The 17,843-nt window shown below is 43.9% G+C and overlaps 1 protein-coding gene and 1 pseudogene across 1 annotated transcript; one reads left to right on the plus strand and one right to left on the minus strand.

Moving 5' to 3' along the window:
• The first annotated feature begins 2,682 nt into the window (after window positions 1-2,682).
• On the plus strand, window positions 2,683-5,030 carry LOC149978808 (uncharacterized). Its single transcript, XM_090195917.1, has 2 exons — window positions 2,683-4,292; window positions 4,386-5,030. The coding sequence occupies exons 1-2, from the start codon at window positions 3,312-3,314 to the stop codon at window positions 4,554-4,556; spliced, it is 1,152 nt and encodes a 383-aa protein (XP_090052043.1). The 5' UTR covers window positions 2,683-3,311; the 3' UTR covers window positions 4,557-5,030.
• A 7,068-nt stretch (window positions 5,031-12,098) lies between these two features.
• Window positions 12,099-17,414, minus strand: LOC149978809 (ATP-dependent RNA helicase DDX39A-like; annotated as a pseudogene).
• Window positions 17,415-17,843: the final 429 nt, after the last annotated feature.

The raw sequence follows: 17,843 nt of genomic DNA on the forward strand, positions 1-17,843 counted from the left end.
AACGTTGGCTCAAATTAATAACGAGCAATACATTTCTAGGGCCTTACTTGACCTAAAATGTCATTCTTGGAACCATTCGATTAGATTAGTTTATTAGTCGGTCGCAGATGAAATTGTAGGGTACAGTGAAGTTCTTAATTCTTAAGATCTGAACTCCAACAGTGCAGGTCAAAAAGATAAGTGAATTAAACAATAATAATAATATGCATACTATATACATATTTATTTACAACATTTACAAACCAACAGCCTGCATTCATCCAGTTTGTATAAATTATGATAGATGTGTGACATGAAGCTATATTGGGCAAAGGCGTAACAATGACTGTCTTGGACAAATAGACATTTGGCTTGAAACATGTATTCATTCATGGGCAATATGTGTGCATGTCCTGATCATATTAGCTTACTACATCTGTCTTCCCTCACCAAACCCATCAATGATTTGATTTATTTGACTATAATATATCAGTTATGGCCAACAGAGGGCAACATTTATCCATATAATACGATAAAACCTCACTGAACCTAAATTAATTGGGTTACATTGTAAAAAAAATTCAGATATCGTATGTGATCAGAAACAATGCATTAATTTCCCGGAGTGGTCGCTCTGTGCTTTTGTAGTTGACGTCATAATGTACGATGGAATATAGAAGCCTATGACGTAAACGAACTCAAGAAAATGTTCAGTGCGCTGCTTTTGCCTCAGTTGAGTTGATGCTTTGCAAAGGACAGTCATCCTCATGTTCAAATAAATCACTTTGAGTGGACAAAGAAGACATTCTGTGTGAGTACAGCATAACTGGCCAAGATGTTGTAAAAAAAATGTTTGAATTGTATTTTAAAATGTATTTGTTTATTTTAAAAAAAGTCAGGTCCAATCTGAAGAGTGCCTGAAAGCACAATGGATAGAAATCATAAACCGTTGAGAAACATTCTTCTAAAAGTAAGACTCATAAGTGATGAAAAAATGTTTGTTCATTCTGGGGCTATCCCTCTTGATATGTAATGAGGCTATCTTCTTGGTAGTATAACCTATATGCTGTAAAAACAGATTGATATGATTTATAGTTGGAAAAGTGGGCATAATTAATTGAGGGCTAAGGTTAAATGTATTTCCTTATGTTCATATACCCCAGGCTGGGACCCTCCAAGCTAGTGCTGGAGAGCAAGTCCTCCAGACAGACATCACTGACCATGATGGACTAAGGCTGCCAGCCCTGGTAGACTGCCCCATTGACAGCCCCCTAAAGGTAAGAAAACGTCTTATTGCAAAACGTCTGGTTGTAACGGAGACCAGTTGGTTGCAATCTAGTAATATGACGTGTTGAAAACCAGTTTACAACGTGATAATAAAGCCATTAAGACACATGGACCACCTACTAAACTCAGCAAAAAAAGAAGCGTCCCTTTTTCAGGACCATGTATTTTAATGATAATTCGTAAAAATCCAAATATCTTCACAGATCTTCATTGTGAAGGGTTTTAACACTGTTTCCCATGCTTGTTCAATGAACCATAAACATGTTAAGTTTTCTGAAAATAAACGCAGTTGACAGTGAGAGGACGTTTCTTTTTTTGCTGAGTTTAGTTAGAACTAATAGTTTTGGAATTCAGATTGTAATTCTGATTGTAATTCTAAGGTTATGGTTTATAGTTGGAAAAGTGGGCATAATAATGGAGGGCTTAAGTTATATGTATTTCCTTATGTTCCTATACCCCAGGCTGGGACCCTCCAAGCTAGTGCTGGAGAGCAAGTGCTCCAGACAGATGTCCATTCCGCTGGCCATGATGGACTAAGCCTGCCAGCCCTGGATGACTGCCTCCAGGATAGCCCTCGAAAGGCAGATGTCCATTCCGCTGGCCATGATGGACTAAGCCTGCCAGCCCTGGTAGACTGCCTCCAGGATAGCTCTCGAAAGGTAAGAAACAGTTTTTAGTTCTGTTGCAAAACGTCTGGTTGTCACGGAGGCCAGTTGGTTGCAATCTAGTAATACGAAGGGTTGAAAACCAGTTTACAATGCGATAATAACGCCATTAAGACACATGGACCACCTACTAGTTAGAACTAATAGTATTGGAATTCAGATTTTGATTCTAATTCTAAGGTTAACCCTTATGTGACATGTCACTCAGTACCATCATGCCTATGGTGAAAAATGTGGTTTCTATGGTGATATGATTTCCCCACTGTTGTTATTTGTCTCAGAACCTTGTGCCGAAGCCCCCGCAAGGCCCCAGGCCCAGCCGAGAGGCAAATATAGCAAAGGCAGAAAAGAAGGCCACAGAGGTTATCAAGGCTAGAAGGTCTAGGGAGGCTAAGTCAGGGGTGAAAAAATTAAGCCGCCAAGTAGTTGGTATGTTGGCACTGCCTCAAACTCTAACTCAAACAATCAGTTACCGTGAGTATTCATCTCCACTTCCAAAATACCTGGATTTATTGATAGAATTCTAAAACGATATATGGTGGAAGGATCCACTAATGTCTACGATCCTCTTTCTGTAGGTGTCCTGCCAGCTATCAAGAAGGGCACTAAAGTTACCCTCCAGTCCTCCAGCTCCCCCTCCCTCTCCGATGACAACAAGGAGGCTCTAGGTTAGTTATTATGTTGTTTTTACCGTCTTTTGCACCCGCACATTCCCCTTCTTTCTTTTCTCTTATTGTCAGTAATGGTACTTTCATTTTCTCTCCTTTTTCTTTCTTATTTTTCTATACAGTGTTTGGAGACATGTTATGTGTGAAGAATTACTTTAAATCAAATGTCAAACTCATTCTATAGAAGGCCGGGTTTCTGCAGGGTTTCACTCCACCCTTGATTGATGAATTAAGGTCACTAATTAGTAAGAAACTCCTCTAACCTGGTTGCCTAGGTCTTAATTGAAAGGAAAAAACTAAAACCCGCAGACACTTAGCCCTCCATGGAATGAGTTTGACACCCCTGTATTAAATACATTTTGATTTGATTAGGGGCCGTCTGCCAGGTCCTGACCACCAGGGTGGGAGACATCCTGAACAGTACCTGCAACGACGATTACAAGGCCAGGCTCATCATCCAGAAAGGTACACTTATAACCTGTTTTGCCCATATCACCAGTAATAACCATGTAATAACTTGTGTAATAACCAGTGTATTACCATTATAGTAAATGTACTAGATACTGCATAGTGTTATACATGGATGTGGCTTTGAACCAGTTCAGAATATGAGTGTGTTTTCTTAGGATTGGATTCCGGTGCCAGAGAAAGGTTCCCTGGCTCTCCGTGTTCCTCTTCACCCAAGGACGAAGAGGAGGTGGTTGTAAGTGTCATGACTGTCTCATACCCTAAACCCTCCACCTCAACCCAGGCAGCATGGGCAGCTCCTGCCCAGACTCTGGACGGTTTTCTGCCCAGACCCTGCCTGGATGAAGAAGAGGTAGTCCCCAGCACCTCCATGAAGGACAACACTGTGCCGAACACCCATGCAGCACGGGCAGCTCCTTCCCAGACCCTGGAAGAAGAGGTGGGGGAGGCTGAGGTCTCCGAGATGAGTGACAGCTCCCTGATGCCTACCAAGAACAGGCAGGACCCCCTGGAGAAGATTCCCTCCCTCCTACCAGGCAAGGAGCACATCCTCCTTTGCAGCACTCCCTGGGCCACCGTCATGAGCCCCCAGACTCTGAAGTTTATTCTCCACGGCATCATGTGCCGACTGGAGGCCTCAGAGTCCCCCCAGACAAGGAGGGCTAATGACCCCTTCAGGCTGATGAAGGATCTCTTTGTGGAGGTCCAGCATGCCCTGAAGTATGCTGACATCTCTGTCGTCTTTGGCCTGGAGGAGAGCATCCAATTCAGTGGGGAGGATGCGGTGAAGGCCATTGTGAAGACTGCGGCTAAAAGATTGTCCCTGCGTTCGGACTCCAACCGGGCTCAACTGCGTGCCGCACGCTCTGGTAGCGAGGGAGCCATCAGGTGCATGGCGGACACCATCACACAAGTCATAGATGACTATTCCGAGGACTGGAGTTTCAACTGCCATTTTGGAGCCAGGAGGAGCCGTGGTAGTGGGAGGTCACACTCCTCAACCTCCTCAAGGAGTGACGTCACCCTCACCAAGGAGCTCCTGGCTTGGAGGGAAACTCTAGAAGAGGACCTAGAGGAGATGGCTGATGACAGCACTGGTTTGGAAAAGACCAGTGTAAGCTCAGCCATCTCTGAGAAGTCCCAGGTAATTAGCTACCTTTCTGAAAGCACCAAGCCCATCAGCAGCGCCCTCTCCACAGACCTCGAGGACATCACCTCCACACAGGTGAGACGGCCAAGAACCAGTAGATCGTTTTGTTATTTGGGCTGTTTGATTGTGAGGCATCGACTCATGTCTGTTTCTCTCTCTACTAAGAAGAAAGAGAAGGAAGAGGCTATGAAGAAAGAAGTGAGGAAGTCAGGAAAGAAGAAGCGAGGAAATAACAAGAACCAGAAGAAGAACAAGGTGTCTCCTCTTGGCAATGATAGTAAGTCCTCATTTCTGTCAGTCAACATGTGCATCTGTCTTCAGCACACTATTGTAATGTAAGGACGAGAGACTATGATGAAGTTATCAGGGTCTTATTCATTAGCCACTAAATGGAAGACCGCGGACTAAAACAGGGAGGAACTTTATTGAACTTGCCAATAACAAATGCTTGTTTTTGTTTTCCGTTTCAAAATATTTTGCTACTGTATACCTTAATGAACACGACCCTGATTTCATGCCTTGTTCTCTGTCACCTGTTCAGGTACTGTGGCTGCAGATGAGCCTAAGAAAAAACAGGCTCTCCTCCCGCGGATCACAGCCGCCCTGGCAAAACTATTTTGCTTCCCCTGCAAAAAAAAAAATGCAAAAGTAACTGTGCAGAAGACGAGTTTGGGAAAACCCTGCTGCCACCTCCCCCAACCCACTTTCTAAATAAACTCTCAAAGCCAACAGAAGAGGGAGGGAGACAACCTCCCCTACTCACAACTCATTTTATTACACCACATTTAATTCAATAAACACAACTTGCATCTATTTTGATCTTCTTCTTCTTGAGTTTTTTTTTTACAGACCCACCTGCATGCTATAGATTCTTAAGGTCAATTTGCTGTCTACTACAGTATCATTGTTATGAGTATGTTCACTGTGCCAGTCATTATAGCCAGTATAGGCTATAATAATGCCCTAACCTAATTGCAATTGACATAATAAGAGTTACATTTGAATAATAATTCCCTCATTTTATATTTTTTCTAGAGGGAATAAATCTCTAAAGCACTATAGAGTGCCGTCCCTAGGAGGGGTGCGTCACTTGAGTGGGTTGAGTCACTGATGTGATCTTCCTGTCTGGGTTGGCACCCCCCCTTGGGTTGTGCCGTGGCGGAGATCTTTGTGGGCTATTCTCGGCCTTGTCTCAGGATGGTAAGTTGGTGGTTGAAGATATCCCTCTAGTGGTGTGGGGGCTGTGCTTTGGCAAAGTGGGTGGGGTTATATCCTTCCTGTTTGGCCCTGTCCGGGGGTATCATCGGATGGGGCCACAGTGTCTCCTGACCCCTCCTGTCTCAGCCTCCAGTATTTATGCTGCAGTAGTTTATGTGTCGGGGGGCTAGTGTCAGTTTGTTATATCTGGAGTACTTCTCCTGTCTTATCCGGTGTCCTGTGTGAATTTAAGTATGCTCTCTCTAATTCTCTCTTTCTTTCTCTCTCTTGGAGGACCTGAGCCCTAGGACCATGCCTCAGGACTGCCTGGCATGATCACTCCTTGCTGTCCCCAGTCCACCTGGCCGTGCTGCTGCTCCAGTTTCAACTGTTCTGCCTGCGGCTATGGAATCCTGACCTGTTCACCGGACGTGCTACCTGTCCCAGACCTATTATTTGACCATGCTGGTCATTTATGAACATTTGAACATCTTGGCCATGTTCTGTTATAATCTTCATCAGAGGTTACTCGGCGACAGCGGTGTTGATACTGCTTCATTTCTCCCTTGTCAATTAATACAGTGGTCTTCATTTGCATATTTCCGGAAAGCGAATAAGCCCCTCAAATGGAAAGGGAAGGCAACCGAAAAAGAAAATAGCCGAAATAGGTTACAAACCCTGTTATTTTTCTGTAGCCTACAGTTTTACCCACAGAAATAAGAGGACACCTTGTAGCCTCTTCGCTTGCGCGGCCTCCATTGCATATATCGTTATACAATCGTTGCAATGTTTTAAATAGCCTTCTTCTATCACATTGCACTGCAAGACATAGGATTGAACTGACATTTGAATTGGTGACAGATACTGGAGCATCATCTGCAGCGCGAGAGCCTGTTGTACAGGTAGCAGCCATAGGCATTAGCATATTGGCCTGAAATCGTGCTAAGTGCCATCACACAAACCGAAACAGGCAAAAGCCTACTAATTACATCCTCAGCCAGTTCTTTGTAGCCTATACAACGCAGGTTATTTGTCCTTCAGATGTATTATTTTTTGCTAGTGAAGGCATGCTACAGCCGTTAGAATATTGTAGTCAGAAATGGGTGTCCCTTGGGTTGGCTTTACTCCAAAAGATGAGAGCGAAAGATCTCAAACATTTTATTATGGAAGAGGTATTATGGCTGACTATAAAAAAAAAGTGAAGTATTCTGCCTAAAGCATCTGCTTTCAGTCTTTTTGGGGACTACTTTTCAAGGAATAAATTACCTTGCATTTCAGGCTAATTATTGTTAATATTATAAACGCTAGAACAGAACAGACTAGAGACATGTACCACCAAGTGAAAGCGCTGGGTAGATTTCACCAGCACAGGGTGTGTTGAGTGAGAAATCAAGTAATTTCTTTTAACCTTATCTAGGAAATGCACTCACCATACAGAGAGTGAAACACTAAGTCTCTAGAAAACAATTGTCTGATCTTCACACATCCTCATGACCTTGTTTTGAAATTAAACACTATACCAGATTACCACACACACACGGATGGGACATTTCAACATTACAGCTCAGTAAAAGTGACAGTTGGCATTTACACACAGCTGTGTAAACCTCACTTATTTCTCATCATCCCTGCTACTTGCTGTTGTTATGGCAATCCATGCTAAGGTGAACTGTGAATGAATGGTAAACTAATATGCCTTTGTGATGTTGTCAGATTAAGTCTTTGTGTTTTACACCGGCTTGGCTGTGGCGTGCTTCTGCTGTACAAAACTGCTGAATGCCACAATAAGGACCGTAGAAGGAGGGAGGGATATCATAAACCTGTCCTGATGTCTGTGTCTGTCTGCCTGTCTGTCTGTCTCTGCATCTCGGAGGTTCTGTCTATCTGTTCGTCATACCGACTCTCTCACTGTGGTTGGTTGGTTGTAGCGATCAGCAGAGGCCTGCCCTGTGCTAAAGGTTCCACTCCATTATCCTGAAGACGCTGAGCTACTGGGAGCAACTCCATGACCTGACATATCAAGTCTAAAACTCCAGTATCCTGCCCTACTGCAGCTACTACAAGCTCCCTTCTAGTCTGTTGTTCATATTATTTTGGAAGCACTTCACATTACAGCACGGAATAAAGCGGAAATGGAATGGCAACTAGTTAAAGTTATTTACAAAGCAATCCAATATTTTCCCAGATACAGGATGCTACAGATAAGTATAACTGTATTGTTCCAGAGACATCACATACTAGAGGGGTGATAATATTACAAAAACAACATTGCAATGTTTCCCCTAAAATTCCCCAAATGTCTTGGCATGGGAACCCCAATTGATTTTGTTATAATGTTTGAGTCACTCAGATACACTATATATACAAAAGTATGTGGACACCACTTCAAATTAGTGGATTTGGACAGTTCAGCAACATCCTCTGCTGACAGATGTATAAAAATTGAGCACACAGTCATGCAATCTCTGTAGACAACCATTGGCAGTAGAATGGCCTTTACTGATGAGCTCAGTGACTTTCAACGTGGCATCATCATAGGATGCCACCTTTCCAACAAGTCAGTTTGTCAAATATCTGCCCTGCTAGAACTGCCCCGGTCAAATGTAAGTGCTGTTATTGTGAATTGGAAACATCTAGGAGTAACAACGGCTCAGCCGTGAAGTGGTAGGCCACACAAGCTCACAGAACGGGACCGCCGAGCTTCATGAAAGGGGTTTCCATGGCCGAGCAGCCGCACACAAGCCTAAGATCACCATGCACAATGCCAAGCATTGGCTGGAGTGGCATAAAGCTTGCCGCCATTGGACTCTGTGGAAACGCATTCTCTGGAGTGATGAATCACGCTTCACCAGCTGGCAGTCCGATGGACAAATCTGCGTTTGGCGGATGCCAGGAGTACGCTACCTGCCACAATGCATAGTGCCAACTAATGTTTGGAGGAATAACGAATTGCCTGGGGCTGTTATTCATGGTTCGGGATTGGCCCTTTAGTTCCAGTGAAGGGAAACCTTAACGCTACAGCATACAATGACATTCTATACGATGCCCTTTCCTGTTTTAGCATGACAATGCCTCCGTGCATAAAGGGAGTTCCAAACAGAAATTGTTTGCCGAGGTTGGTGTGGAAGAACTTGACTGGCCTGCACAGAGCCCTTACCTTAACTCCATCGATCAGCTTTGGAATTAATTGGAACACCGACTACGAGCCAGGCTTAATCGCCCAGCATCATTGCCCGACTTCACTAATGCTTTTGTGGCTGAATGGAAGCAAGTAGCAAGTCCCCGCAGCAATGTTCCAACATCTAGTGGAAAGCCTTCCCAGAAGAGTGGAGGCTGTTATAGCACCAAAGGGGGGACCAACTCTATAACAATGCCCATGATTTGTAATGAGATGTTTGACAAGCTTTTGGTCATGAAGTGTAGCATAAGAACACAACACAAGCCATGGCAAAATGTGTAGAATTGCAGGAAACTAGCTTAATTAAACTGTAAAATACTTTCTTTTCTCCATGGCAAAATGTCTAGAACTGCGAATAGCAGACAAAATTGTTTTAAAACAGCAACATTTTGTTTCTGCTGCCATAGGAGGGCCTCTAAAAATGTTGGTCGGAAGTGTGTATTTTAAAGCCATGTTCCCCTTGGTATTCATGGAAACGTGATTATCAGGAGGGCGCTTATTGCTACACTAGGAATTCTGGAAGCAATTCTTCTTCTAAATGTGGTTGCGTTTAGGGAACTTGGGTAGTCAGAGGGAGCTTCACCGGATGACATGATATTAGCCCAAATGTGTCTGGTCTTCATTCAAGCTTACATCAAAGCAACTTATTCATTAGATTCATCTCAATCTGCTGTACAGGGCCATGTGTTAACTCGAAATGACACAACGACAAGGTTCCAGTTTAACAAAGTTTACTATTTTTTATGGTATTTTTTATTTTATTTCACCTTTATTTAACCAGGTAGGCTAGTTGAGAACAAGTTCTCATTTGCAACTGCGACCTGGCCAAGATAAAGCATAGCAGTGTGAACAGACAACAACACAGAATTACACATGGAGTAAACAATAAACAAGTCAATAACACAGTAGAAAAAAGAAAAAAAAGAGTCTATATACATTGTGTGCAAAAGGCATGAGGTGGTAGGCGAATATTACAATTTTGCAGATTAACACTGGAGTGATAAATTATCAGATGGTCATGTGCAGGTAGAGATACCGGTGTGCAGAAGAAGAAGAACAGTAAATAACTAAAAACAGTATGGGGATGCGGTAGGTAAATTGGGTGGGCTATTTACCGATGGACTATGTACAGCTGCAGCGATCGGTTAGCTGCTCAGATAGCAGATGTTTAAAGTTGGTGAGGGAGATAAAAGTCTCCAACTTCAGCGATTTTTGCAATTCATTCCAGTCACAGGCAGCAGAGAACTGGAAGGAAAGGCGGCCAAATGAGGTGTTGGCTTTAGGGATGATTAGTGAGATATACCTGCTGGAGCGCGTGCTACGGGTGGGTGTTGCCATCGTGACCAGTGAACTGAGATAAGGCGGAACTTTACCTAGCATGGACTTGTAGATGACCTGGAGCCAGTGGGTCTGGCGATGAACATGTAGCAAGGGCCAGCCGACTAGAGCATACAGGTCGTAGTGGTGGGTGGTATAAGGTGCTTTAGTAACAAAACGGATGGCACTGTGATGAACTGCATCCAGTTTGCTGAGTAGAGTATTGGAAGCTATTTTGTAGATGACATCGCCAAAGTCGAGGATCGGTAGGATAGTCAGTTTTACTCGGGTAAGTTTGGCGGCGTGAGTGAAGGAGGCTTTGTTGCGGAATAGAAAGCCGACTCTAGATTTGATTTTAGATTGGAGATGTTTGATATGAGTCTGGAAGGAGAGTTTTCAGTCTAGCCAGACACCTAGGTACTTATAGATGTCCACATATTCTAGGTCGGAACCATCCAGGGTGGTGATGCTAGTCGGGCGTGCGGGTGCAGGCAGCGAACGGTTGAAAAGCATGCATTTGGTTTTACTAGCGTTTAAGAGCAGTTGGAGGCCACGGAAGGAGTGTTGTATGGCATTGAAGCTCGTTTGGAGGTTAGATAGCACAGTGTCCAAGGAAGGGCCAGAAGTATACAGAATGGTGTCGTCTGCGTAGAGGTGGATCAGGGAATCGCCCGCAGCAAGAGCAACATCATTGATATATTCAGAGAAAATAGTCAGCCCGAGAATTGAACCCTGTGGTACCCCCATAGAGACTGCCAGAGGACCGGACAACATGCCCTCCGATTTGACACATTGAACTCTGTCTGCAAAGTAGTTGGTGAACCAGGCAAGGCAGTCATTAGAAAAACAGAGGCTACTGAGTCTGCCGATAAGAATATGGTGATTGACCGAGTCGAAAGCCTTGGCCAGGTCGATGAAGACGGCTACACAGTACTGTCTTTTACCGATGGCGGTTATGATATCATTTAGTACCTTGAGCGTGGCTGAGGTGCACCCGTGACCGGCTCGGAAACCAGATTGCACAGCGGAGAAGGTACGGTGGGTTTCGAGATGGTCAGTGATCTGTTTGTTGACTTGGCTTTCGAAGACCTTAGATAGGCAGGGCAGGATGGATATAGGATACCCGGGCCAGGTCGATTAGAAAGGCCTGCTCGCAGAAGTGTTTTAGGGAGTGTTTGACAGTGATGAGGGGTGGTCGTTTGACTGCGGACCCGTAGCGGATACAGACAACGAGGCAGTGATCGCTGAGATCCTGGTTGAAGACAGCGGAGGTGTATTTGGAGGGCCAGTTGGTCAGGATAACGTCTATGAGGGTGCCCTTGTTTACAGATTTAGGGTTGTACCTGGTGGGTTCCTTGAGGATTTGTGTGAGATTGAGGGCATCTAGCTTAGATTGTAGGACTGCCGGGGTGTTAATAAGCACATCCCAGTTTAGGTCACCTAACAGAACAAACTCTGAAGCTAGATGGGGGGCGATCAATTCACAAATGGTGTCCAGGGCACAGCTGGGAGCTGAGGGGGGTCGGTAGCAGGCGGCAACAGTGAGAGACTTATTTCTGGAGAGAGTAATTTTTAAAGTTAGTAGTTCGAACTGTTTGGGTATGGACCTGGAAAGTATGACATTACTTTGCAGGCTCTCTCTGCAGTAGACTGCAACTCCTTCTCCTTTGGCATATCATATGAACACCATCAAAGGTCGCCATTACACTCAAGGCAAGGTCCATCAACTACCAGACTTCTTGCGCCTGCGCCCTCTTGACTGAGTGATAGCCCCGTAATAACAGAAATATTGGGATACTTAAAACATGAACTTAACAATCTCCCCTTTTCTTTAAAGACAAATAAAACATCAACAACATAATGCAATGTCCAAGTATTATTCAAGATCCCCATTACAAATGGGTTGTGTGACAGTTTTAATTTGTATTACTCAAGCTGCCACTTTCCATTACTGAGATCCTGTAGGAGCACAAGAGCGGATGCTCCTTTTTTAGTCAGACAGTCAGCAAGCTGTTCCTTTGTGGTCGACCACAGAATCCGCTGGATTCTCTGTGCTTGAATAAGTTCCTTGATGCTGCTAATCTCAAGACGAAGTCTTTTCTCTGTGACAGACTTGGCTGATTTCACAGCATCAACTAATGAGTAGTTTCCAACTTTCGTATATGACCTCTTCTCATCGAAGCGAGGTGTCACATTGTAGTTATTGCACGGGCCACTCTGTGCAGGTAGGTGTCAGAATCCTCGGGCATGTCGTAGTTGAAGACTATGTTGACGCGCTCAATGTCCATCCCTCGGTCAAACAGGTTGGTGGCCACCAGGATCCGCCTTTGGAAGTCCTTGAACTGCTGGTATCGGGAAAGCCTGGGGGAGGAAGGGGGGCACCCATAGATTTAGAATAAGTAGAACAGGCATTATACATCCTGCTTCACTCCTGTGGGTACACTGAAACTGTGACCCACAAACATGTTGTCTGAGAGAAAGTTTTTGTTAAGTCCCTCTGGATAACAGCTTCTGCTACATGACTATTATAGAAAATGTGCAAGTAAATGAGATTCTCAATTTGATTGTGCAACTCCACATTCCTCTCCTCCTTTTGAAAAAAAGTAAATGGATAAAAACTATATGCTACTTATCGTTTTAAATATGTGCATGCTCACAGGCAGAAACTCACAGTCAAAAACTTTGTCAGTGCATAGACTTAGTTCACTTGAATGAGTAAAATTGTATTTAAAAACGTGACTTTCAAATCCATGGACAAAATACATTCAACTCACTCAGATTAAAACTAAAATAAATTACGTTTTAGCATTCAAATCTCTGAAAAGACCTCTGTCCGTACCTGGTTGAACTCAAGCACGTCGAAGAGCTTGCGGTTCTTCTCGCTATCCTTCAGCTTGCGGTAGTACTGCTGCAGGCCGTGCAGCGTCAGCTTGGTCTCATCGTCCACAAACACCTCCATGGGCTACAGGAGATATTCATTAAGCACCAAACAGAACACAGGGAGGGACTACCAGGACTTCCAGTGCTAAACATTTTGCTAGTGTGCCCTAATGAATAGAACATGGGGAAAGTGTCATTGTGATTGTGAACATCAATTACTAGTACTAGAGCTGGATGGAACTTTATTTTTCATTATAGCTTTAATGCCAGGACTGTTCCTCCCGAAAATGTCCAGAGCCCCAGACCCAGGTTAAGAGAGGGTCAACTCTGGCCACTTTGAGACAGACAGTCACGAGCAGGCAAAGCTTAGAGGGGCTAGACTGGAACTTTTTACATTAATATTAAGCCATATCCAAAATCCCTTGAAAAAAAAGGGGGGCAATCAGTAGTTTATACATCCATTTTTAGACATTTAAAATTAAAAGAATAACAAATGCCCATGAGCTTAGTTCAACTTAGTACCCCACCAGAACCCAAAATACAAGCTTGTTTCATTCCAATGCTTGTAAACAAAGTAAACGCAAAAATAAACTATATAGTCTCAAAACATGGTCAAAATGATAATTCTGATATCATTGACGGTCAGTCCTTGCATATAGCTCTACGAATTTCAGAGTGGTTAAATTTCTCCAGACCTATCCCTCCAAAACAGGGGCGAGGAAGATGATTCATTAATGTTTATACTGCCGATTGCCTCTTCAAAGTGCAATTTAGGGAGATGGGTTCATCTGTGTGTGTGTGTGTGTAAAACTGCAACTTTAAGTTTCAGAACATGTACATAACCACGGGACTACATAAAATGTAAATACTTTCCTACGTTTTGGCTAAATCCTTACTTAAGTCACACCATCTATCCCATTCTGTTCCAAGATCCACTACTACTTAGGAGGACAGTGTATTAGAAGTGCATTCTAAGTGGTATGCAAGTAGGTGCATTGGAACACGTTTTCAATTGACCGTTCCTCTGTGACGTTTCAACTTACTCCTTGCTCCCGTCACTCACATCTGGCATCCGCCCCCCTGTCTTACTGTGGTCTGAATTTGCATCTTGTCACACTCGTCCAGGACAAAGTGCTTCACGTTTTTCAGGTTGAGGGTCTTGTTGCGGATGAGGGCCAGGATGCGGCCGGGCGTTCCCACCACAATGTGGGGGCAGTTCTTCATCAGCGCGTCCTCGTCCTTCTTGATGGACAGGCCCCCGAAGAACACGGCTGCCTTGACAATAGGCATGTACTTGGAGAAGCGCTCATACTCTTTGCTGATTTGGAAGGCCAGCTCTCGTGTGTGGCACATCACCAGCACAGACACCTGGTAGACAGAGAGAGAGGTAGGGGAGGATGTTTAATACAGAACTCTCTGGACAGCAGAGAAACAAAAAGCACACAATATTATCCAATAGGATAGAACAGCAGTGTAAACAGTGAGATTAAAAGGAGAACAAATTCAGACTGCAATTGGCCCAGCGTCATTAGGGTTTGGCCGGGGTAGGCCGCCATTGTAAATAAGAATTTATTCTTAACTGACTTGCCTAGTCCAAATAAAGGTTAAATTAAGTTGGCAATTAGACACTTTCTTATGCAAGTATCCCCAGATACAGATTAAGCCTATTCCTAAACTACAAAGCACTCAATGGATTCTCAGTCGAAAGCTATTTTTAGTACATGAGGATGTAACAGCAATTCAGTTGCTGCTTCCACAATGTCATTATTCAACCATTCACCTGCCCGTCCACAGGCTCAATCTGCTGCAGGGTGGCCAGTACAAACACAGCCGTCTTGCCCATACTAGACTTGGCCTGGTACAGGATGTCCATGCCCAGGATGGCCTGTGGGATGCACTCATGTTGGACTGAAAGACAGAAACGTAACTAGGGGAAGTTAGTTAAGAACAAATTCTTATTTACAATGACGGCCTACCAAGAGGCCTCCTGCGGGGATTGGGGCCTGGGATTTAACATTAACAAAATATATATATAGGACAAAACACACATCACTACATAAACAGAGACCTAAGACAACATAGCAAGGCATCAACACATGACAACACAGCATGGTAGCAGCACAAAACATTGTACAAACATTGGGCACAGACAACAGCACAAAGGGCAAGAAGGTAGACAACACATCACACTGACAGTTGTGGCTGCTTTGTGAGTGTCCATGATTGAGTCTTTGAATGAAGAGATTGAGATAAAACTGTACAGTTTGGGTGTTTGTTGCAGCTCATTCCAGTCACTAGGGCAGAAAACTGAAGAAAGGAGCGACCCAGGGATAGGTGCGCTTTGGGGACCTTTAACAGAATGTGACTGGCAGAACAGGTGTTGTATGTGGAGTATGAGGGCTGCAGTAGTTATCTCAGATAGGGGAGGGGGAGTGAGGCCTAAGAGGGTTTTATAAATAAGCATCAACCAGTGGGTCTTGAGACAGGTATACAGAGATGACCAGTTTAAGTATGATGTGATGCTTGAAGGGGCATACATGTATACACATAGTCGGAGTCCCAAATGACACACTATATATTGTGGATTACTTTCGACCAGGGCCCAGTCACACACAGCGCTAGTTTTGAACAAAGCCCTATGGGCCCAGCTCAATAGTAGTGCACTATGTCAGGAATAGGGTGCCATTTGACACACACAGAATGGACAAAGTCAAAAACTGTCCTTGGTTGAAGGTGGGAGGTGCATGTGAGGCTCACCTTCAGAGGGATGTTCAAAGCCACAGTCGACAATGGCGCGGAGCAGCTCTGGTTTGAGCAGGAAGTCTCAGAAGCCAGAGCTGTGGGTGGAGACTAAGAGCCCTTTACCTCCTCCTTGCCCGCAGGTGTGGCGGTCTCCGGGGCAACCTGAGGCTCCTCATCCTCTTCATAGTCCAACAGCTCGTTGTCAACGTCGTTCTCTGCCATTCTAGAGAAGGGGTACTTGCGTTAGTTGAAGCTAGGAAAGACTGGAGACTAGTTTGGGGGTGGGTGCTGCATCAACAATACAGTAAATTCAGAAGGTTAATTGAAATGCCAATTCAATAATCTATGTACAATTCCTCACCATCTGACCTTAGTTATATTACATGAGGATTCCAATTATTGTAATTTCACTTTCTGAATTGAATTCTTGTGAAACATCACCGTCTAGCACAGGGTTTTCCATATTCGGTCCCTGGAACTCCAAGGGGTGCACATTTCCCCCACAACATTACACAGCTGACTCAGTCAAAGCTTGATGCATATTCAGCTGTGTCGTGCTACAGCACAAACCAAAACGTACACCCCCTGATGTTCTTAGGACCGAGTTTGGGAAACACTCGTCTAATGTTTATTCCTACATAGCATTAACTAGCTGCTAATAATGATAGTAGCAGGCCGCACGCACACCGCCAAAGCTGGACAGTACGCAAAATGGGAAGCGAATACATTTGGCACATAATCGTTACAATTTACCTAGCTAGAAACAAGGATTGGACCAGCGACCACCCTGCAACTGTTAGAGTTGCGTAAATTCGAATCTGGTATAAATATAACAATGAGTCACCGATTGTATACTATGTATTTTTTATTAGCTAAGTAATAAATGGCAAATGCAACTTTCGTATATACGGGCTCGCTGTAATAACACGCAGGGCAGAACAGAACAGAGAACTGACAGGATGTTCGTAAACAGTTGTTCTTTTACTGTGATGGACATAGCTCCAACCCGCCTGTTGGCCTATCACAGTAGAGGCTGGGCGTGGTTTAAACTTGCTCAGCCTATCGCAGACGCTCAGGCGGGTCCCCGCCTCTTGGCGCTTCTTGGAGTCCTCCCTCTGTCGATGTATAGATTCTTACTGTTCTGGTATCGCAGCCTAGTTATAACAGTTGCTGAGTTCCTGCTATTGTGTTGTTCAGTATTTTTCCATCTCAGTTAAACCTCGTGATGACCACCCCTCCCTATGCCTGCTTAACCACACCATGTGCTCAATATTGTTACATACAAACACAAGGACAAAGCATCTGCTGGGCTGTTATCTACAGTTTTGCAACATCCAAGTCACACCATGTTATTCAGTTATTGTCACACACACAAACAGGCAAGTAGCAAGCAGTTGTTTAATCTCATAATGGATGCTCCAGTGCACAAATGCAGATACCTCACACAACCAACATCAGATAATAATTAATCATATGGTAATGGCTATAATGTGAAACACTGAATCCCACACAACTCAGTTTACAGTAGTTAGCCAGTTGCCCGATTCAATCAAGTTGAACAAGGAATCATGCCTCACTCTCCGCACAAACAATGGCAGCCGCCTCCTCATTCAAACTTTGTGACAGCAAAGTGCTATAAAGGGAAATAGGTTCCAAATGCAAGGTGAATATTCAGAAATAACGTTGGCTCAAATTAATAACAAGCAAGACATTTCTAGGGCCTAACTTGACCTAAAATGTAATTCTCGGAACCAACCTGCGACACACTGCTAGCAGAAGTTAACTGCTAACTGACATGACCGTGCTAGTACTAGCGTTAGCTTGACGCAATGCTAAATGTGTTAGTTAGCTAGCCAGATTGCACAAGGTTTTCGCAAAGATTTTAACAAAAATATACTCGAACATGGCTACTATTTGTGAGCACTATGGAAATAAAAATATGTTTCTTATTTACAATTGATGTAGATATTGAAAATTACTCAATACTGAAAATGTTTTATGCAATTAAAATTGGCTTCGAGTATCACAGGGGCAGTCTATTCGTGGCCACTATTGGTCCATTTTAAAGGCAATCTCACCAAACCGGCCTGAAAACGAACCGTCTAATTTAATGCCGATCTTGAAAATGCCAACGAAGAAGGCGGGATTTCGCCAGCTGCCATAAACTAAATTGTAGGCACCATTTCTTGTTTGACAACACTGATAGCTTTATTCAGTAGTAATTGTAGGGTACAGTGAAATTCTTAAGATCTGAACTCCAACAGTGCAGGTCAAAAAGATAAGTGAATGAAACAATAATAAGAATATGTGTA

This window comes from Oncorhynchus mykiss, chromosome 13 (assembly GCF_057628025.1).
Source record: "Oncorhynchus mykiss isolate SJ-2025 chromosome 13, ASM5762802v1, whole genome shotgun sequence".
Lineage (NCBI taxonomy): Eukaryota > Metazoa > Chordata > Actinopteri > Salmoniformes > Salmonidae > Oncorhynchus > Oncorhynchus mykiss.

Excerpts from the sequence above, each read along its gene's own strand:
- LOC149978808 (XM_090195917.1), top strand. The coding sequence starts at position 3,312 with ATGACTGTCTCATACCCTAAACCCTCCACCTCAACCCAGGCAGCATGG. Across the intron at positions 4,293-4,385 it reads AGGACATCACCTCCACACAG|AAAGAGAAGGAAGAGGCTAT; the intron begins GTGAGACGGCCA and ends TCTACTAAGAAG.